This window comes from Amblyraja radiata, chromosome 30 (assembly GCF_010909765.2).
Source record: "Amblyraja radiata isolate CabotCenter1 chromosome 30, sAmbRad1.1.pri, whole genome shotgun sequence".
NCBI classification, from domain to species: domain Eukaryota; kingdom Metazoa; phylum Chordata; class Chondrichthyes; order Rajiformes; family Rajidae; genus Amblyraja; species Amblyraja radiata.
Window position 1 is genome coordinate 20,185,734 of NC_045985.1, and position 22,460 is coordinate 20,208,193.

General features: G+C 41.9%; 1 protein-coding gene and 1 non-coding gene across 8 annotated transcripts in view; both read right to left on the bottom strand.

The window, feature by feature from the left end:
- Positions 1-22,460, bottom strand: part of LOC116990175 (bromodomain-containing protein 2-like) — a 23,433-nt gene continuing 973 nt past the window's right edge. Inside the window, exons 1-14 of one of the 7 annotated variants that reach the window (XM_033047722.1) lie at positions 21,803-21,914; positions 19,849-19,956; positions 18,875-19,017; positions 18,202-18,511; positions 16,035-16,172; positions 15,740-15,875; positions 12,018-12,238; positions 10,809-11,171; positions 8,090-8,218; positions 6,876-7,082; positions 4,942-5,165; positions 4,039-4,349; positions 2,593-2,712; positions 1-1,585 (exon numbers count right to left, since the gene is read on the bottom strand). In XM_033047722.1, coding sequence (XP_032903613.1) covers positions 1,446-1,585; positions 2,593-2,712; positions 4,039-4,349; positions 4,942-5,165; positions 6,876-7,082; positions 8,090-8,218; positions 10,809-11,171; positions 12,018-12,238; positions 15,740-15,875; positions 16,035-16,172; positions 18,202-18,432 — 2,220 coding nt within the window. In that variant the 5' untranslated portion in view covers positions 18,433-18,511; positions 18,875-19,017; positions 19,849-19,956; positions 21,803-21,914 and the 3' untranslated portion in view covers positions 1-1,445. Of the gene's footprint in view, positions 1,586-2,592; positions 2,713-4,038; positions 4,350-4,941; positions 5,166-6,875; positions 7,083-8,089; positions 8,219-10,808; positions 11,172-12,017; positions 12,239-15,739; positions 15,876-16,034; positions 16,173-18,201; positions 18,512-18,874; positions 19,018-19,848; positions 19,957-21,802; positions 21,923-22,460 lie in introns of those variants that run through there. The other 6 variants (XM_033047724.1, XM_033047723.1, XM_033047721.1 and 3 more) reach the window with 6 other exon arrangements.
- Positions 12,372-12,512, bottom strand: LOC116990272. Its single transcript, XR_004416512.1, has one exon. It is a non-coding gene; the product is annotated as a small nucleolar RNA SNORD10 (small nucleolar RNA).

Here is a 22,460-nt window from a genome sequence, read left to right on the forward strand (position 1 = left end):
TAAATTGATGCGGCTTTAAAGAACATTTTTACTGTACAGCGTTGAGAACTCAAGGTTTAACAAATACATTGTCACATACAAGTTGTTAACTGCTACATGAGGTCCAATTCTACAATTAACAAAAAAAAACAAGAACGGACTGTAGAAAAAAAACTTTACAGATTAAGATAAAAAATAAAAATCACCTTTACATTAAGAAACATGCTTCTCAATTGTGCATCTTTATATATACAATACTTGTTAAAATCTCACTCTACACTCTTGTGACCTGCATCAACAGGCACATTGGTTCAGTCTTTACAATATAAAACATAATTATTTTGTAACAAAATAAATAAAACACCACATAACTGGATGAAAAAAGATTAAATTTAGCTGTCAGCTTTTCCTGTAACCTTTGCAGAAATGAAGACTACAACTAAACTGTACACATTAAAAACAAATACGCCCCTCCAAACTAAGTCGTGCAACTCAGTAAGACAGCACCAAGTAGGATAACCAGCAAGACTATCCAAACAGCCTAGTCCAAACCAAAATAGGAGGGGAAATAAGATAGGCACAATGCAATTGCTTACAAACTGTGCACTGACCAACACCACCTTGGTACAGCGTTACTGCTCTGCATTCAAGTACTGGATGTGGGGAAAAAATGGTTAGAGCTCAAGCTCTTCTACTTATTCAGTTGGATTAATGTTGTTCTTTCTCCGAAAATAGTTATCAACCAAACCAGTAAACTCAGTGAAAGCTAAGTGGCCTCTGGACAGTGGCCGTCCAATCCTCTCGAACCATCTTAAAAGATGCAAAGAACTATAACTTAAGTCTCTAAAACATCTCAACACCTCCACTGAAGATCGTCACAGTACATGGGTTTCAGGGTGACAGCTCAGAGACCAACAGCTTAAAATGTTTTCAAAATGGAAAAATACCTTTCAAAACAAAATAAAACTGCGTACAGCGACTCTACAGGCGAGTTCAAAACTGTGTGCCCCTCACATTGGATTCTCCACATGATTTTAAGCAAGAGGAGGACTCTAGGTTTAGAGGCTGCGGTCACTTTTGACCTGGCCCAGTTGCCTCCACTGAAGAGAGGAGGAACCAAGCAACAGCCTCAAGCACCCCATAGTACCGCCCCACCCACCCTAGTCCCCACTTGGCCCCAAATACAGCACACATTTTTGAGACAGACTGATTATGAGATCTAGCTGACGTGTTAGAGTGGATAATCTTCTACCGGGTCTGTCCTTGCGATGCAGCGCTTGTAGTTTTTTCCTTTTTTGTAAAATTAAAATCACATCAAACCATGTACACTGCAGTCAGTAACGATGGGCACGTGGGGACAGGATACCTCCCAGCAGTCTGGTTCATACTTCTTCCGACCCTGCAGATTAGTTCGAACCAATCCGACACCAAATTTCCTCAACAAGAAACCAAAGCATCTACCAACTCTAACCAGAGTCAGAATCACTAGTGTCTGATGAACTTGATCCGCTTGAAGTGCTACTAGTGTCAGATCCCGAAGAACTGCTGCTGCTGGCACTGAGGCGCGATGGACCCGCTGGCTGAATAGGACCTGGCTTCTCAGTCGCTGCAAAGAGAAAAACTCAATTAAAGCAACATTTCCTCACTCAATCGTAGTTGAAACAAAGCAACTAAAATACACAGCTCCACACCAAGAATCTGGAGGAGGTTCTTGCAGGTATAGATTTAAAAAAAGAATCTCAACGGGTCCCCCAACGTAACCCGTTCCACCGCGCACCCATTCCCCCAACGCAATATTCCACCACCCACACATAGCCCCCAAATGTGCAGGGGTGGTTCATTTCCCCTTATCCCCAGCACTCCCTCCCCCTCCTCTTCATCCTCCCTCTTTTCAAACTTTAAAAAATTGACTTTTCACAGGCAGGGCCAGAAAGTGCAATTCGATTTTGTAGTGAAAAGTTAAGTCGGCAGTTAATGTAAATGAGATCCCATTGTGACATCATAGCTGCTAACTGCCACTACAACTTCAAGTGATTTTTTTCAAATTGGATTTTGTAAAGTTTAAGATGTGAATAACTTGTAAAATATAAGATCAATCTGAGCGAAACTTGAAACACCACAGGACAATTGCGAGTAAGGTGGTCCAAAAAGTGGTAGTGCTTACATGTACCGTTTTGGAGTAGCTTCAGGATTACATATGCAGACATCCACACAAACAAAAACGATGAGTTTTAGCAATATAGATGGGCCAAATGCAAGCGGGTGGGACTAGTACGAATGGAACATGTTGGCCAGTGTAGGCAAGTTGTGCCAAGAGGCCTGTTTCCACACTGCAAGACCATGTCAATATGATAAAGACCTCGTCAGTGCCACCCAGCCTCCCAATAGTGAACTTAACTTTGGGCAGTCATGTGCTACGTGACTTTCAAACAAATTTCAAGGTCACGCTTGGATTAATTTCACTGGATTTACATTACAGTCCATCCACTGCAGACTGTTTTCCACCCACATCGTAATTAAATCCCAACATCACATTATTGTAGATTACCCATCAAGAATACTAGGATGCATAGAAAAGAGGACATTCGTTGAATTCTCAGATTACTGACATACCTTTCTTCTGAGGTTTTTTACTGGGATTCAGCTGGCCACTCACATCCTGCAAGCGTTTTTCCAACTCTTTCTTCTTCTCCATAGCAAGTTCTTCCTTGGTCTTCCCTGCTTGTTTTTTGGCTGGAATATCGATGAATGCAACAGTTGAAATATAACGACCAGATATAGACTTACCCAATTCACAGAACAAGACAGCTTGCAAGAAAAACCATACATTGCACTCAACGGTGGCGACAAACCACGCCATTTGTATGGCAAGCACTTGGCAAGGAAGTCCAACAGTTGCTGCGCCTGCAGATGGCCTGTATTGTAGCCCCATGTCGCAGGGACTCATTGTATATGCAATGGGGAGACAATAGACAAAAGGTGCAGGGGTAGGCCATTCGGCCCTTTGAGCCAGCACCGCCATTCAATGTGATCATCCACAATCAGTACCCCGTTCCTGCCTTCTCCCCATATCCCCCGACTCCACTATCTTTAAGAGCCCTATCTAGCTCTCTTGAAAGTATCCAGAGAACCGGCCTCCACTGCCCTCTGAGGCAGAGAATTCCACACTCACAACTCTGTGTGAAAAAGTGTTTCCTCATCTCCGTTCTAAATGGCTTACCCCTTATTCATGAACTGTGGCCCCTGGTACTGGACTCCCCCGTATTCTAAGTTAGCCATATCAGGTGGTTGCTTTGTCCTGGATGGCATTGTGATCAAGGCTATTGAAGCTGTGCACTACCAAGCAAGTTAATCACAATCATGATATTCCACGTGGGCACTGGGAATTCAGTTTCTTACCTTCAGCCAGATGAAAAAATGGGCAACAGGTTAACAGAAAGAGCTTCATGACAAGCTTGGGAGATTTTCAGATGTACGAGCTGAAGAATAAATAGCTTTGCAACCGTTTGCCAATCCAGCCCAGTTGCGCTAAAATGTACCCATTAATTAGCTTGTTCCTAATTTTTTGTCGCTCTCAAGACATCCGAGATACATCGTCGCAAATTTAGAGCATGAAATAAGAATAATTCATGCTAACAGTCCGACTCAGGAACTTTTACATTCCCTCATTAGATCGGGCAATCGCTCAGAAGCTCCCTCAGAGACCCGCAACACAACTTCTAATGCTACTACCAAAGAGGCAAACCACTCATATGGCCACACAGGTAACGGAAATTCACCTTTATGGATGTCACAAGCCAAAAAGTTGAGGCGCTGAATAAAACTTGCTCATGGCAATCGTGAGACAGTATATTTTAACTTTTTAAAACTCCTTTCTTGAGTCAGGTGCAGCTCTGCTACGGATTGTTTATTTAGGAATGCAAACCTCACCACCTACCCAGAACTTGACCGGGCACGACCTGCAACTAATTTTACACACTTGTAATGTTCAATAACACAATGATAAGCTCAACAAGTACTGGCCGGGGAATACCTGAAATGCACATGCTTTAAACTTACAGTAAGGTTTCCGAGGTTTCTTCCGTAAACAGGACATTACATAGCGTTCCAGCTCCCGAAGAGTGGATGGTTTAAGTGTTTCAAAGTCTATCTCAATCTCATCAGGATTGGAGTCTCGTAGCGATGGCTCCCTGGACTGGATGATGTGCACCACACGGCCAAGTTTGTCACCTGGCAGTTTGTTAATGTCCAAGCTCAACTGCCGCTTCTCATCGTATGTCATAGGCCTGCAGTTGTCCTCCTCTTCAGAGTCATAACCAGGAGGGGGAGGCGGCGGTGGAGGGGGAGGCTGCTTCGCCTTTTTGGATTGCCTATAAAGAAACCAAAATTAAAATGTGAACAAATGCTCTACCAGGTAAGTGTGCACAATTCATGATTTTCACCGGCTGCCAGAGAATTCAGGGCAATTCTGGAGCTGGCACCAATATATACCACAGCGATGCCCAAGGGGCCACAGCCCAATCACCAAACGATGTTATCGCTTAGAGATACACCGCGGAAACAGCCCCTTCAATCCACCCGGCCCCACAGACTCCCGTGCACTCACACTATCCTACACACTAGGGACAATTCACAATCTTTACCCGTCAATTAACCTACAAATCTGTAGGTCTGTGGAGTGTGGGAGAAAACCAGAGCACCTGGGGAAAACCCAGTCATGGGGAGATCATACAAACTCCGTACAGACAGTCCCTGCAATCAGGAGCGAACCCGGCCGGGTCTCTGGTGCTGTAAGGCAGCAACTCTACTGCTGCGCCACAGTACCTTCTTGCAAATGTGTACTATTTCTATGGATCTAGTAATCCAACATTAACATTATGTTTGTAAGATTTTCTAGACATGCAAGCTATCCAAATTGCAACAAAAGTATTAATAATAGCACTCTGGCCATGTAACACTCACTTATTGTTACCACCCGAACTGCTGCCTCCAGATGCTTTTTTGGATTGCTTTTTGGGTGCTGCTTTTGACTTGGATGGTTTAAGCAGCTTGTCCTCTTCATCTTTCACTTTATGCCTCTCCTTCTTTTTCTTTTTGTCTCTCTTTTCTTTCTTGTCTCGCCTTCTCTTTGGTTTTGACATGGGAGCCTGAGAGAGGGCTGCCAACTGCTCATGAACAGCCCTTAGCTGCAAGAAGAAATATCATTCCATGAGTCCATCCTAAAACAGAACTCCATCTCACTGGAATCAAATGATTTGGACGTGCTTAGAACGCGGAATTATGCAACGTACAGTGCCCTCCATGATGTTTGGGACAAAGACCCATCATTTAACAGAAAAGTGCACATTGTCAGGTTGTAATAAAGGCCATTTTTATACAAAGTGTTTAAGAAGGCCATTTTTATACATTTTGGTTTCACCATGTAGTAATTACAGCAGAGTTTAGACAGTCCCCCCATTTCAGGGAACCATAATGTTTGTGACAGCAATGTCATGTAAATGAAAGTAGTCATGTTTAGTATTTTGTTGCAGTTGTATCATCAATGAAGATAAGTGAGTCAGTACCTTCAGCAGCCATACATGCCCAGGTCTTAACACCCCCACCACCGTGTTCCACAGATGAGGTGTTATGCTTTGGATCTTGGGCAGTTCCTGCTCTTCTCCATACTTTGCTCTTGCCATCACTCTGATACAAGTTAATCTTCGTCTCATCTGACCACAGATGTGGTTGTTCTTTTAAGTACTTCTTGGCAAACTGTAACCTGGCCATCCTATTTTTGCGACGAACCAAAGGTTTGCATCTTGCAGTGTAGCCTCTGTATTTCTGTTCATGAAGTCTTTTGCAGACAGAGGTCCTTGACAAACCTACACCTGATTCCTGAAGAGTGTTTCTGATCTGTCGGACAGGTATTTGTTTTTTTTTTTCCTTTATTATAGAGAATTCTTCTGTCATCAGCTGTGGAGGTCTTCCTTGGCCTGCCAGCCCCTTTGCGATTAGTAAGCTCACCAAGTGCTCTCTTTCTTAATGATGTCCCAAACAGTTGATTTTGGTAAGTCTAAGGTTTGGCTGATGTCTCTAACGGTTTTATTTTCATTTCAGTCTCATAATGGCTTCTTTGACTTCATTGGCACAACTGTGTTCCTCATGTTGATAAACAGCAATAAAAGTTTCCAAAGGTGATGGAAAGACCGGAGGAAAGACTATGTGCTGAAAGCTCTTTTATACCTGCATTATGGAGGCAATTAAACACACCTGAGCAATTACAAACACCCGTGAAGCCATGTGTCCCAAACATCATGGTGCCCTGAAATGGGGGGGGGGGGGGGGGGGGGGGGGGGGGGCGCGACTGCATATAAACACAGCTGTAATTCCTACATGGTGAAACCAAAATGTATAAAAAATAAAAATACCCTTTAATAAAATCTGACAATGTGCACTTTAACCACATGTGATTTATTTTTATTACAAATCTCAAATTGTGGAGTACAGAGGCAAATAAATAATTGATGGGTCTGTCCCAAATATTATGGAGGGCACTGTATGTTATGGTCATTAGACAAGGCAACAATCACCAAGAGGAAACAGAAATTGGAAATTATATTCATTAACAAAATTGAGCCAGACAGTAATGTTTGCAAAATATTATTCAAATGAATTCCATTAATTTGCAAGGTTGGGCATGTGGGATAATGTAAATGAGTGTGCACTTTTTCAGTTACAACTTTGTCATTTTTTACAGCAAGATGTTAGACCCACTATATTATTAGCAAGAGGTCTGATAGCTATCAAAACATAGCATGGCTTTCCAAACTACTTGTGCATGGACGAATAATTTTATTTTAACATCCAGTAGCAAGACAAGCCCTGCCAAGTTAATCAACAGCATTAGTCTGTACCTGCTCCTGCAGCTCAGCCAAACGATTAGCTCGCTCTTCCTCTGAATCATCAGAAGTCTCAGTGTCCGATGAGCTCCCACTACTGCTGTTGCTGGATGAATCAGATGAGGATTTAGAAGCAGCGGGAGGGAGACCGGTTGGTGCAGGCGGAGATGCAAATTCCAAAGGCTCATCCGGCATCTTGGCAAAACGGAATTCAAAGACATCCTGAAACAATCAAAGGGTCCTTATAAAAAAAAAAAAAAACACTGGAGTGCAACAACAATTAGAGGAGATGCTAGGAACTGCAGATGCTAGAATGCTAAAACACCAAGTGCTGGAGTAATAGACAGGGGAAATCTCAGGACATGGATAGGAGACATTGAGTGGGGACCCTTCTTCAGGCTCAGAGAAAGCTGGAAGTGCTAGGGATGGGACAAAGCCTGGCAAGTTATAGGTGACTTAGAGATGATGCGATTTGATTGTCAGATGAGGAGCGAAATGTAAAGCCAGAAGGAGGGGAAGGGGGGCTGGGTAGTGGGAGAAATGAGTCTACATTGGGATGGGGGAAATTAAAGAACCTCAGAAGGTGTAACCAAATATGAGACAGCATTTGGCCTATAAATGACAGCTCTAAAGAGGATTTGTGCAAAAAGCCTGTGAGGTTAAAACGCTGCAGGTAGATAGCCCAAGAAAAGGTCCAAAGGAAAAGGTGAGGGAGCAGATCAAATACATCTTTGAAGTGACGCAAGCCAGCAGCAAAACTGATTTGAGGTCACCCCAGAGACAAGCTGGCTAATAAACTGGACGACACTGCAGAGGGATGAAATATATATATGGTCGTGAATAAATATGAAAGTCTGTTTAGTAGTGCCATAGAATAATTCAAACCCCAAGCTAGATGGTAAAGGCTGGGTAAGACCCGGATGCAAAATTGCAGATGAATTCATCAAATGCAATAAACCAATGGATTTGGATATTGAATTATTTAAACGTCACATTGTCAATGCTGAACATGTTACAGACCAGCTGAGCATTTCCAGCAATTTTCATTTTGGCCTTCGAACATCTGCCGTTTTTTGCTTCTGTGCTGAAGTGTGTTAATTTTGTTTCATAAAACCTTGGCTTTTTCCCCCCATAACATAAATGCAGGCAATCTGTGGATTCAGTGACAGCGAATCAGGCCATCGGGCTTATTGAAGCACACATCCCTATCACACTAAAGGTGAAGGTACCTGCAACTTCCTGGCCATGGCAACCACATCATGATCAGGTGGGTTATACTTGTAACAATTCGAGAACATTAATCTCACATCAGCTGCAAATTCCTGTGCATCCTGGTATTCACGTTCATCCATCTTCCTCTAAGAGGAAAGATATAAAAGACATTTAACAAGCTGCACCACAGCAAGAAAGTGCAGCTTTATCTGCCACCAGTGCATTAATTTAAAATCGACTGGATATCTGCATTCAGACCCAAGAATTGTATTGGACCCTCAATATAATTAACAAGTAGTTTCTGCACTTCAATTTCAAGGCAGGATAAAAGTGGCACCTAATTCCTCCATGCATTCCCCACCCAACATGCCATCTAAAGTAAAATTTGCTATATTTAATACATCTACATTAATAGTGGAGACATCACATTGCCACTTTCCCATGATTAATGCATTTTCCATTAAAACCCACAATAAAAAGCAGTTTACAATGCCTGGGTATAGCTCATCAGCGTATATAAGTGACGGTTAGATCAACTTGCATAGAAAGTCACATTTTAACTGCTCTGGCGTATAACATGGCAAAGTGTGCAGTCATAAACGTTGGTAGTAGAAATAAAGGCATAAACTGTTTTCTAAATGGGTAAAGAATTTAGAAAGTGGAGTAGCAAAGGGACTTGGGAGTGCTGATGCAGAATTCCCAAAAATTTAATTTACAAGTTGAATCAGTAGTAAGGAAGGCAAATGCAACATTATCATTCATTTCAAAAGGACTAGAACATAAATACAGGGATGTAATGCTGAGTCTTTATAAGGCACTTGTCAGACCACATTTGCAAAACTATGAACAGGTTTGGGCCCCATATCTGAGGAGATTTGCTGGCATTGAGAGGGTTCAGAGGTTTACGAGAAGTACTCGATAGGCTGAATGGGCTATTTCTACCCCAATGACGTATGAACATAGCATTCAACCAGCTTACAGAATGCAGACAAATCCACAATTAGAGTTTGGCAATTATCCAGGGCACTGAATGGGAGAAAAGCACTAAAACAACAAACAAAATGTGTTGATGTATAGAGATGGCCGAGAGCCGTGTTGTTAGTCCTTCACTGCAACGTGAAACAGCACAGGAATAAGGGGAAAGATAGAGGGAGAGTTTTAAGGAACTCCTGGACTGACCCATGGTGCTGTGATTTCACAATGTCAAACAGCAGCCACTTGTTTTATATACCCAGTGGGTGCATCAATTTGTCTGTTAAGTGCTCTCAGCCCATTCCTATCTAAAACTTCAATGTTTTCTGCAGATTTATTTTATTGAATAAAAAGATCAGAGGAAATATTAGAGTTTCAAAAGGAAATCAGAATGTATGCAACTCCTAATAATGCTACCTGATCTCAATATCAATGGATCATGGACCAGGGACTTTTCTATTTCTAATTAGGGCACATGCTATTGGGGGTGGAGTGCTGACATGGATAGAAAATTGGTTGGCAGACAGGAAACTAAGAGTAGGTAGTGGGGTATCGCTAGGCTCGATGCTGGGACAGCAGCTATCAATGATTTGGATGAAGGGATTCAAAGTAACATTAGCAAACTTGCAGATGACACAAAGCTGGGTGGCAGTATGAACTGTGAGGAGGATGCTATGAGAATGCAGGGCGACTTGGACAGGTTGGGGGAGTGGGCAGGTACAGCCGGCTGAGAGAATGTTGTATACTGGAGTATACTGGAGTTTAGAAGGATGAGAGGACATCTTATTGAAACATATAAGATTGTTAAGGGTTTGGACACGCTAGAGGCAGGAAACATATTCCCGATGTTGGGGGAGTCCAGACCAGGGGCCACAGTTTAAGAATACGGGGTAAGCCATTTAGAATGGAGATGAGAAAACACTTTTTCTCACATAGGGAGTCTGTGGAATTCTCTGCCGCAGAGGGCGGTTCTCTGGCTACTTTCAAGAAAAAGCTAGATAGGGCTCTTAAAAATAGCGGAGTCAAGGGATATGGGGAGAAGGCAGGAACGGGGTATTGATGGGGATGATCAGCCATGATCACATTGAATGGCGGTGCTGGCTCGAAGGGCCGAATTGCCTACTCCTGCACATATTGTTTATTCATTTGGGAAAGCCGGAAAGAGGATCTGCATAAGTATTTGAAATGTTTCCGTATTTTTGCACAGGTAACTCATTTATATTAAAATTGTTCCCTCGCTTAAAATTACTAACGTATTTCCCGGCTGGCAGAACAGGATCAAGGGTTTGGTTCAGTCAGTAGAAAGGAAGATGTGAAACTCCTTAAGGGAGGCAATGAGGACCGGGGAGCCTCCACTTTTGCCTCCCCCACCCCCACCCCCACCCCGGGTGCTGTCCTTTTACAGCCGCTTACAACTTCACACAGTTCCAGGGTCGAAGGCGTGGCAGGTTCCGCAGAGCAGTCGCTACGAGTGGCATTGCTCAGCCGACTCTTTCTCGACTAGGTAACGGTACAGGTAAATTTATGGGTAAAAAATAGCGCCTTTGATGCGGGGAAATATGGTAGTTTCTTTTTCTTAAACTAACAGCAAATGTTGCCTCACTGGCAGAGTTGCTTAGAGTTGGAGCTAGACAATTAATTCAGTGAGAAAAGCCCTTGGCTGAGAAACAGGCCATGAAGACAGGGACCAGTTTAATGTACAGGTTTCACTGTATTCGAGTATAGTATTGCGATAAGAGAATGCGTTGCTTGGGTGCCACATACTTTGATTGTACTTAGGTCCATGGGATGCTTGATTAGGTCATGGTAGTCATGAAGCCCAAGAGCGGACGCATCCACGGGTTTATAAAAAGGCCAGGCATATGCGGCATGTTTTTTTGACAGCAGCTCTTTCAAGATGCCATTGCAGTACTTCAGCTGTTCACTCAATTTGCCTTTCTTTGAACTCTGGTGCTGCTGGGAATCTGGCAAATCCTTCTTTGGTGGTTTGATTGGTCTGCCACTCTCTCGCCGAAGTGGGATCTTTGCAGCCTTGATTTCAGCTACTGACGGAGATGACTCGCCACTTGTGGTGACAACTGAAGTGGTTGGAGTTGTTGTATCTGCTTTCCTCTTCACTCCTTTCTTCTGTAAATAAAACAGATCTGTGAATCGTTTTTTATTGCATTACCTCCCACAATCAACAAACAGCCATAGTTGCTCAAGTCATAGAAAGCTGGGCACTAAGAATGAAGAAGCAAGCTGTCTAGCCACTCACGGGAATTTTCAAAGTCCTAGCCAGGCATGGACCTCCATCCAAGTCTAGTTCAAACAAAAGATAAAGCTAACCATTTAAAGAATGCAATATACTTCTTTAACAGGTTAATTTACCATTTATAAAGGATTTGGAAAATACTGAAAGTGACTGGCAATTATGAGATCAAGCACGCTTTTGCTGCAAATCACAATAGCATTCATTTGGTTTCAAATTTCCACATCAGTACAACTAATTTATTTGGAATAGACACTATGATAATCAACATTGGTCCCAATACTTTTTTGGGAAACCGGTTAGGTGTCAAATTATTACTGACCGCTGACCTTCTAATACCCATCTTTTTTGAAAGCTGGTAGATCTGTGCGGTACTGTGGCGCTGCAGTAGAATTGTTGCTCGAGACTCGAGTTCAATCTTAGCCAGAGTTGTTGTTCCGAAGATCTTGGAGAAAACCTACAGAGGTCACGGGAGAACCTTGTGACCTGCGTGGGGTTCTCTCCAAGATGTTCTGTAACTTCCCGCACTCCAAAGACATACAGGTTTGTAGGTTAATTGGCTTGGTATATATAAATTGACCCTTGTGTGCATGTAGGATAGTGTTAATGTGCTGGTTGGTGCGGACTTGGTAAGATGAAGGGCCTGTTTCCGTATCGCCAAACTAAAACAGATTCTTCCCTGCGCACCAAATATTTTGAGCTCTCAACATAGTGCTGCTTACCTTAGTGACAGGCTGCACAGGGGGAGATACTGCTAAGGCAGACTGGGGAGGCGAATGTGAAGACTTATGCATGATCGGTGCAGAGATGACTGAAGTCTGAGAAACTTCAAGGATCGGTGTGGGGACTTCTGGCGTTGGAGGAGAGTAGGCAGTCGGTTGAGACACTGATGATATCATTGGGACCTGAGATACGGTCACCCCTCCTGGGACAGAAGGCACCCCTGTGGAAAAGAAGCCATTAGTACGGACATAACTCACTGCAGCTATTTATTGGGCTTGTTTCAAAGTAATTTCACCCGCTCCACAAAATAAATTACTTTGGACCTTGCCTCTACATTTAAATGGGAAATTATCCATTTTCAGAATTCAAGGCATGATCATGTTCCCAGAATCATCCAGTAACCAGCATCACTTAGTGACAAAACATCAGCAAGGAGCCTGGCACAAGACAGAAACTCTGGGATCAGTTGACACGCATGTTTTCATCATAAAATGGTACAGTGCAACAGATTCACATCTCACTTTCACTCCAAGTAGGATTTCTATACTGGATTAAATGCAAAACCTGGGCATGAAAGTGGATAGTAAAACTGTACTGATCACATTTGAAATACATGGATTTTTAAATTGCAGGTAGTAAAGAATGAATTATTGTAATGCTGCCTTATCCACATAAGAAACTAGAAAAATGCACCTACCTACTTTAGTTCTCCACTCAGCATAGTATTCTACCTACAAACAATACCAATCTACAAACCCTAATGGAAATTCTAGACTGTTAAAAACTTAAAGTGACCACTAAATAGACTAAACTGAAAATATGGCCAAGAGAAGATTGTGCAAAGTGCATGTGGGCTTAAGGCACAATTAAAACATTTGCAGTGTTTCGGTGCCTAATGAAGTCTAAAATTAATATTGTGCAAAAATAGTAGAAACAATCACTGAATTGGAGTGGACGCTCCAATACAAAGATGCAGACAATTTATTCAGTACATCAATCTGCCCTCAAGACTGTGGTATGACAGGGCTGACATGTGCACAAAGTATATGCATCAAGGGGAATATAATTGAGATAAAAGGAATATGAACCACATAACAGGACCCATAGGTACAATGCACTCAAGCAGGGAATGATGCCTCTCCTAACACAGCTTGAAAATGTTAGAGGGAAGATCCAATTGATGTGCCCCTCAAGATGTAAACCAATAGGCAAGAGGTCATGCTTAAGGAGTTTAAGGGAACGATGAGCTAAAATAAAGGTATGGGCCAAGATTCTATATCTGGGCTACGAGCAAATTGATGTAGCGATAAACACTATTTATCTTTACGGGTGTCAGCGGTTATGGGGAGAATGCAGGAGAATAGGCCTGAGGGGGGAGGATTGTGTGGCAGAGTGGACATGGGCTGAATGGCCTAATACTACTCCTACAACTTATCAACAAGAGAAAAAGCCAAAAATATAAAATGCGCCCCAAGTGTTGAAAGCTCCTTAAGAGTTCAAGAAATAAACTGAACAAATACCAGTGCCGATTTGACTTTGACTCGTAGAAAATGATGGGGCAGCCATTACCAACACAACTAGGATGCAACATGACATTGATCAGCTGGAAAGTTTGATGGAATGGTGGTAAATGGAATTTAATGCAGGCAGGTATGAGCTAATGTATTTTGGAAAATCAAATCCTAGGAGGGCATACAGAGTTAATTGCAAGGGCCTTGTGTTTTAATGTACATTGGGATATATGGGTGCAAGTGTATAGTTTGGTGGAAGTAGCATTAAAGGTTGAAAGGGCCGTGAAGGCAGCATTTGGTAAGCTTGCCCCCATAGGGCGAGGCATTGGGTTCAAATACCAAGATGTCAAATACCACGCTGGGACTGGTTAAATTTATAGTTCTGGTTGCCACACTACAAGATGTGGTAGCAATAGAGTGCGGGAGTGATTCACCACGACATTGTAACTACTGCACTCAATACCAGGCAAAGAGATTGGAAGGATGGGTTTATGCTCACTGAAAAATGGGGGATGTTATAGTAGTTTATAAAATTATAAGGAGCACAGATAAGATAGATTTTCCCCATGTCAGAGAATTTAGAACTAGAGGGCATAGTCTCAAGGTGAGAATAGAGAAGCAATTTAAATGAGCTGAGGGGTAAGTCTGTTTGTTTATTTATTTATAAAGAGGGTTGATGGTTAAAATGAATAAAATACCAGAGGCTGGGGTAAATGCATATAAAGTGACAACATTTGAAAGGCATGTTGACTGCTAACCGAGAAAAATAGGGAAACTGTGACTGAGGAAGGTAGTGCGAAATAAGTATTGAAGTCACCTTTGAATTAGATTGTATTCTCTAAATGAATTTCATACAATGAAATATCATGTAATGAAAACATAATGGGCAGAAAATGATTTCAGACACTAGTGGGAAATACAGAGAGCTCCCCTAGTGGCAGCTGTAAAATGGAGGGCTCTACAGATGCATCGATTAAACCTGCAGGCCACATGGTTTCAATAGGGAAGTAAAAAAATTATATAGACCAGTATAGTATGAAACAAAGTGATTACAAACAAGTTACTATTGATCCCAACAAATTGCCATGGAACATCATGAATTATAAATCAAAGGGCAGCACCAGTCCTGACTATTGGCAAAAGTATAAAAAGGTAAAGTAATAATAAGAAACTTGCAAGGAAATCACACTTAGCACAAAAAGTCTGTGAGTGTATTGGGAACGTTAAAATAAATCCCTAAGAATAGAACCGATGATGCAAATAAAAACAAGGTTTTGTCAATATTTTAAAAGTAAAGCCTCCAGTCATCCCAACAAAGTGCTGGAGTAACTCAGGTAGCATCTCTGGAAAACAGGAATAGGTGACTGTTTCAGTACAGGACTTTCAGACAGACTGGGTGGTGGTGGGTGGGAAAGATAAGAATGCTGGATGAGAGGAGGTGCAGGACAAAGCCTATAAGTGATAGGTGAGTACAGGTGGGCAAGGACTCCCAACTGTAAATCTTGTTAATAAAATACTTAGCAGATGGAATGAGAAGCCACAAACAACGGTTTTGTTGATTCCAAACAAAGTACTATTTTAAGCAGTGCAGATGAAATGGTTCACAGCAAAGAGAATTATTATACAAATTGATAAAACTTGCCAAATGATATTGAGCCTAAATGAAACTCTCTCACATTGGAATAAGAAAGGAGAGAACATCAGTTTCTACATAGCGAGATGCTGGATTCAACCGAGGTCAAAAAAGACTCAGTGGGTCAATGTACAGATTAAAATGTTACAGGACCAGAAAATAATCAAATAAGCCAATAGAAGGCTGGCCTTACAGGACTGGAACACAAGCAGGTAGAAGCTACGCATATCCCTGGCTACACCACACCTGGAGTACTGCGAGTAGTTCTGGGCACCACACTTTAAGATGGACATATAGGCCTTGAAGGGAAGTGCAAAAGATTTATCAGAATGACACACTAACTCAAATGGTTAAAGTACAAAGGAAAGTTACACAAATCAGGAAAACATTCTATGATTCAGATGTTTAAGGGGAGAGCTGACTAATAAAATGATCTGATGTGCAGATAAAAACAAAAAATGTGGGAAACACTCAGATCAGTCAGCATCTATAAAAAGAGAAACTGTTAACGTATCAAGTTGAAGATGATGACCTGGTTTAAGCACATAATCACATAACGCCCATTCCAATTCCTTACCCCCTGTTTTGCGGCCTTTTGAATGTTTTGCTTTTGGCGCTGGCGCTAACTCCACCTCCTCCTGGGGCATCTGTGCCACCTTCTGCAGAAATAGCTTCTCCAGAGTCTGAGCCATCAGCACAATATCATCTGTAGGCTGTGAACAATAAGAAACAGAAGTTACACCTTCCAGGAAATCTCTTCATTAACAAAGATCACACCATAATTGGAATGCAACCAAACTAAATTTAATGCATTCATCTCACATTAATAACAGAAGCAGAATTAAAGATCTTACGTGAATAGGTGTGTTTACCTTGTTGTAAATGTAACAGTTAGTAAACATTGTGTTGAAGTCTTGCATGCACTCACTGGCACTCCAGTAGTAATTATTCTCTAAACGCTTCTTGATAGTGCCCATGTCCATTGGTTGTTTGATTATTTTGTGGTAATCCTGCAACAGAAAGGTAAAACTTTTAGATGACGCTTCGCAAATATTGCATAGTATCAAGCACCAACCGGCGTTTTCAATTTGCCACTATGCATACATTCTTGCCAATATTAGCATTTTCTAGGAAAGCTCCCTTTACTGGACTGTGTGCAAGAAAAGAATGTCACTGTGCATTTGCACATATATGACAATAAGAACACCATTGAACCATTAAATAAAGAGGTAGTTGGGTGCCAGATTCATGCTGGATGAGATTAGCAGGATTTCCTGTCTCCAAAACACATCAGCAAACCTGGTAGGATTTTATGATAATCCAGAAGCTTCATAATTACCGGAATTTATTAATTCAATTTAAATTTTAGCAGTTAAACTTGCTTCTATGGTTCAGACAATTACATCACAGTCCACAACTGATTGGCATTCAAATCTCAAAAGCAATAGCTGCGGAAATCAGAGGATTCACATAGGTTGACCTCAACCTACTTTGGGCATGCCTCCATGTCTTTGAAAACAGTCCCCATGCAGTCATTGCAATGCACTTACTGAGTGCAGTATTGAACATACTGCTCAAGTGAGTGTGTGAAATTGCAACAGCACTTGTATCTCCCCATGTTCTAACCATAGTCATCTGGCCAAACCATTGATAAACAACGAATCTCAACCGTTTCTATAGGATTTAAACTAACTAATATTTCTGCCCACAACACTACCAACTTTGAAATTTCCTCCAATCTACTTGAAAAAGACGCCACATTTATTTAAAAAACTCAAATTGCCTGCTAATTTGAATATAATAAATACACTATGCAGAGAGGCATTTGTTTCCTGTCAAGAGTACACAGTATGCAGATTTGCAAGCAAAAATAAATAAAACTTAATTGCAGGACCTCAGTAATTCCTAATAGAAATGCAAATAGAAGAGGCAGTTCAAAGTTGATTCAAGTTTAAACACAACGTTAACATTTTTTAAAAAATGGTGGAAAACCAGGAGAAAATCTGATGCAAACTTTGTATTAGCAGAGTCAATTTCAAAGGAATCAATTTCAAAGGCATCCAGCTGCTTTCACATACGAGAGCCACAGCAATACAATGTGTGGCACCATTCTAACTAAACATTGTATCGTGTTGGCAGGAAGTGTTTTCAGAAGACAGCATGACCACACTCCCAAAATGCTCCACGAACAAACATCACTAACAACGCGTCACCTGATGAGCTTTGGGATCAGTTGACACATGTGATCATGAAACAGTGCAGCTACCCAACGGCAAGAAACATACTACAAGGAAAATAAACCTTTTCATGTTGTATATGTAAAATATACCCCCGCATTATTTGAGTAAGGAAATCAATCCCCAAAATCACTTTATTCTCCATGTAGTTAATTAGAACAGAAATTGTTTTATAAATCTGGCTGATTAAAAATACAACATATATAGAGAGAGCACATTCTACAATATCAAGTGTGGGATGGGAATGACTTTGTGTCTACCAAACAAACAAAAAGAGCAGGAAAGTGGCTCAGAAATCTACATGTCTGAACATGGGTCTCGACCCTAAACATCACCCTTTCCTACTCCCCGGAGATGCTGCCTGAGTTACTCCAGCCATTTGTGACCATTTTCGGTTTAAATCAGCATCTGCAGTTCCTTGTTATGCAGATCATACCATCTATTGGTATTCACCCACCTCACTCCAGTTCCTAACCCTAACCCCATCAGAGACAAAGGTGGCTCAGATGTAGTAGGAAGGTCAAAATTCCTATGAAGCCGAGTTCGGAGAGAAGTCCTGCCATTTAAAAAGAAATCTCAAGTCTTGAACAAGATGCAATGAACAAGATGGAGTACGAAACAAAATTAAGCCCATGTCAACATAGCCATTACATACAGCAAACTGGCTACCCACAACAACTTTGTACGCTTTTGCCTCCCCAGGCACTTATAGTAGCATATATACAGCATTTCTTGATACACTGCATAGGAATTTATGGTACGTTACAAACAGACACACAACTTGCATAGACTTCTCACTCACCGGGAGACCGAGTTTCATTGCATCCACAGGCTGGTAGAACGGCCATGCAAACTGATGCTTCCAAAGGGCTTTCATTAGCACTTTCTGCATGTACTGCACCTGGTTAGTCATTCGGCTGGGTTTCTTAGGGTTTGATACCTCGGGTGGAGGAGGACTAACAACAAAATTGTTCTGAGAATGAACAGACGTAGACATGGCCACTGTAGGACTCTCAAAATCTTCATATAGCATAGATGGTTTGCGGATGCGCTTCCCAGACCCTGGATCACCAGACACGCCAGTTATCCCATTACCAGCGACCCCCTGCAACCTTAGGTCAAAACACAAGAGAAGGGACTCAATAATTGCTACATTGAATACCTCAGTGCAGCACTAAAATCTTTACAAATCATATTTATACAACACATGGGTTCAACAGTACATTTAATCCACTGAGCATCGTGTTCGGATGGTTTCTTAGAGACCATTCCTGTTCACTATGCTTAAGTGGCAAATTTAATTTGCATATTGCAGGACGATGCAGAAATATTTGAGCCCCATAATCGTAAAGAATTCCAACGCATGCCCTCCCATCACAATTAACTGCTTTATCCTGATGGTGATCACCACTCCAAACTTGCTCTTTGCATCATGTAATTTACAAAAATAATAAAATAAAACAAAAAATACCAACCACGAGGAAACCAGGCTAACAGTTGCTTGTTTGCTGAGGATCCCCTACAGAGGCAACTACTTAAAGGCCTGGCTGTAGATCGTCTTCTCTGCCGTCAGTACTTTTCAGTCCTGATAATTCTAAGTTCGTCATGGGAAATTTTGCTATAAGAAACAAAACAAAGCAAAAAATATATAGAAGTTCAAGTGCTTTAAAAAAAAAAAACAGCATTTCATTTGTCACTTACACCCAGAAATAATCTATTTCCAAAACTACAATAAACTTTCTAAACATTGGCCAAATGGATGAAGTCAACACAGGACATGACCAAGCCAGTAATCAAATTCAGAGGGAAAATAGATATGCTACTCAAGATGCAAATTATAAAATCAAAAACTGTACACAGGAATCTAAATTAGTATCACATGATCATTATTTAATCCCAGACAGAAAGCATACAACTATATTCCAGCATGACCATGACCTGAAACATCTCCTATCCATGTTTTCCATGGATGCTGCCTGACCTGCTGAGTTACAGCACTGTCTTTTTCAAATAAACTCTATACAAGTTTCTCACCTCTGCTAGGCTGCAGATTTCTACAGTACATGTAGACCATTGTCTCATTGTATTCAATAAACTGAACTCTTACAATTTGATAAATTCTATCTCTATATGGTCACTGCCAAATATTGCAAGTATATACACAATTAGGTTTAGAACTACTTAAGGACATGTGTAAATTATCGTGTAAAATGGGTATAAATTGTCTAATACTACAAAAGAGCCCATTGCCAAGCACCTTTATATTAATATGCCAGGACGGTTCAGATGCAGTAAAAGGGTCATTTAAAAGAATTAAAATTCCCATCTCAATGAACAATTCAGTAGGTGCACCTTTTATGAACAGTACAACAGCATTTAAGTGTACAATCACGTTTCCAAATTATCCAATCACTATCAGCCAATAACATCAGCAACTAACCAACCGTACCAGCACTCCAGGATCAGGACAGGAGCAACACATCCAGATCAGAAAACAATTGTTTGCAGTTAGCAGAGAACAGTTAGTGTCCAATGAATGCAGTGGTCGCTGAGCAGCCTGAAAATATAGAAACACCAATAGGAACACTTCAACACTGAAAAACCAGGAAACAGCAAAAGCATCGCTCATTTGCACAGTTGCAAGATTTAAAAAATATATACAAACACACCCACATGCAGGAACAAGGTTTGCCAAATCAACAGAATAATCAGACCATCTTCTACACTTTGTTATGTCCATGGGTCAAATCAATTCAGTTGATTGTAACATACAGCAACAATGATCATATCCTCCAGCAAGGAAGGAACATGTGGAGCAACCAACTAATTCCCACTGACTTGGTACAGTACAAAACTTCTTCCAACCGCCACTTAAGGTAAGGAGCTGTTTTTCACCAAAAGTCTCAGTAATCCATGTCAGACTATGCATTTCCTACTTCCCACAAAATGCTATAGCTAATCCCCAGTATCGTTCAAAACAAATTTACTGAACTTGGCATGTGAACACACATAAGCAGCAGTAAAATGGGATTTTTTTATTAAATCAAATAAACTGGCAGAATGAAACTCCAATCTCAGGCTAAAATCATACCGGACAGTCACAGAAATTGTAAATTCAGGAAAAATAATATACAGGTCAAGGCGGTGTGGAATCCCTAATGTTAAGGATATGTTTGCATCCGTTATTTTGGGGGATGAGCAAAGGTGAAAGCCTTTGAAAACTATTTACTCTAAAAAATAGCATGCTGACATTATGTTTGAACCCAGTTTAAAAAGCAGTTCCACGAATATGGACTTTAAGACGAAAACATCCCCAGTCAAGACATATATGCAGTCCAGACTTGAGACAGTATCCACAGCAGGACATTTGATGTGCCAGCACACGCCCACTATGCTACAATGACACTAGACATTTCCACATGGCTACTTGTCCTAGAGCCCCTCCCTCTTCCCTTCAATAAAAACATCTAGTTTGATCTCCAGGGGAAAAATGCTTTATAACTACACTCTACACAAGACTGCATCAGTCAATACAAATAATCAATTTAAACAGTATTGAAATTTGAAAGAAATCCAAAGAAAAACAAGGGATGACATGACAGTTTGATCATTTTTAATTTAACAAATATATAATCAGTACAGTGCAAATAGTTGAACAATGATACAGCACCACACTAGATTGCCTTTCATTGATCCCATCACTGTAATTTGTGTACATGAACCCATTTGTTGTTAGAATAAATCCACAAAGCCGTGTATCAAGATTAATATTAAACAAATGCATATACTGGACTAGCAGAATGGAGACAACATTAAATGTTAAATTAAATAATTTAAATTGCCCCTACTTTGGCTATTTTCAAGTCAGCTTTCAAACTGGAAAACACTATCAAACGTGGGACAGAACTTCTATAGCTGAGAACTTCTGTAATACAATATATTCCGAGAATTGCATAATAAGGAAAATGACCGAAAAAACAGGCAGTCATTTTTGTAAATAAAATATGCAGAACAGAAATATTCATAACTCAAAGCCCCAACGTTTGGAAATGTGGTTACTAAAAACCTGATAAAACTACACATGCAGAACGGAGAAATATTATGCTTTTGGACAGGCGGTTCCTTTCAGATAAATAGAAATAGTGTTCGAAATGAAGCCTACAAATTTATTGATTATGATATCGGCCCTGGTTCAGTCACCGCACTCCCCTGCATCCCAGCCCGGATATGTACTGTATGTATACTGTTTGTGAATGGCAGAAAATGGCGGCCCCGGCTGCCGGGCCTGCTTCAGCTCCCTGGGTACGCTCTCCGCGTCTGGGGTTTTCTGCCCGTCTGCCCTTGCAATTCTCTTCAATACTCCTTCCGTTACACGGCCGAGGGTCTGCACTGCTCTGCCGTACCTGTCGAGCCCCGGATGAGTGGCCGTTTCCATCAGATGCCGCCTGATTGCGCGTCCACTCGCTTCTCTCCACGTCCCTCCACCTCTCCCGGTTTCGGCAAAAAGCAAATGGCGCCGCAGCGCTCAGCCCCGCCTTTTTATAGCCGGCGCTGCCCGGCGGCCGCGCCTGATTGGCCGAGCCCGGCGGCCGGCCCGCCCGCCCGGCCCACGCCGCGCGCCGCCATTGGCCGCCAAATGTCACGTGAGCGCGGGGGCCCAGGGCGCAGCCGGCTGCCATTGGGAAAGCGCGAGCGGCCGAGTCACGCGGTCGGGCCGCTGGCGGGGGCGAAGAAAGGACAAGTCGGCCATTACACAACAGGGGCAGTGGGGGGAAAAAACACAACACGCAGGCCTCTCCAGGCGGTGGCTGCAGAAGCTGCAAAAAGCATAGGCAGGCCGGGGGGAGAGAGAGAAATCTAATACGAGAGGGGATTATTAGTAGCCGCCACCGTCCCGGGACCCTCAAAGCACACAAGCGAGATCCATCTGTGTGGGGAATGGAGGACATGATGGCGGCCATCACGTGTGTGTGTGGTGGGGGGGGGGGAGGGGGGGTAGTTTGCCCCGCTGTGGGGAAGGCAAAGGGGCGATGATAACAGGTCGGGGTGAAAGATAAAAGG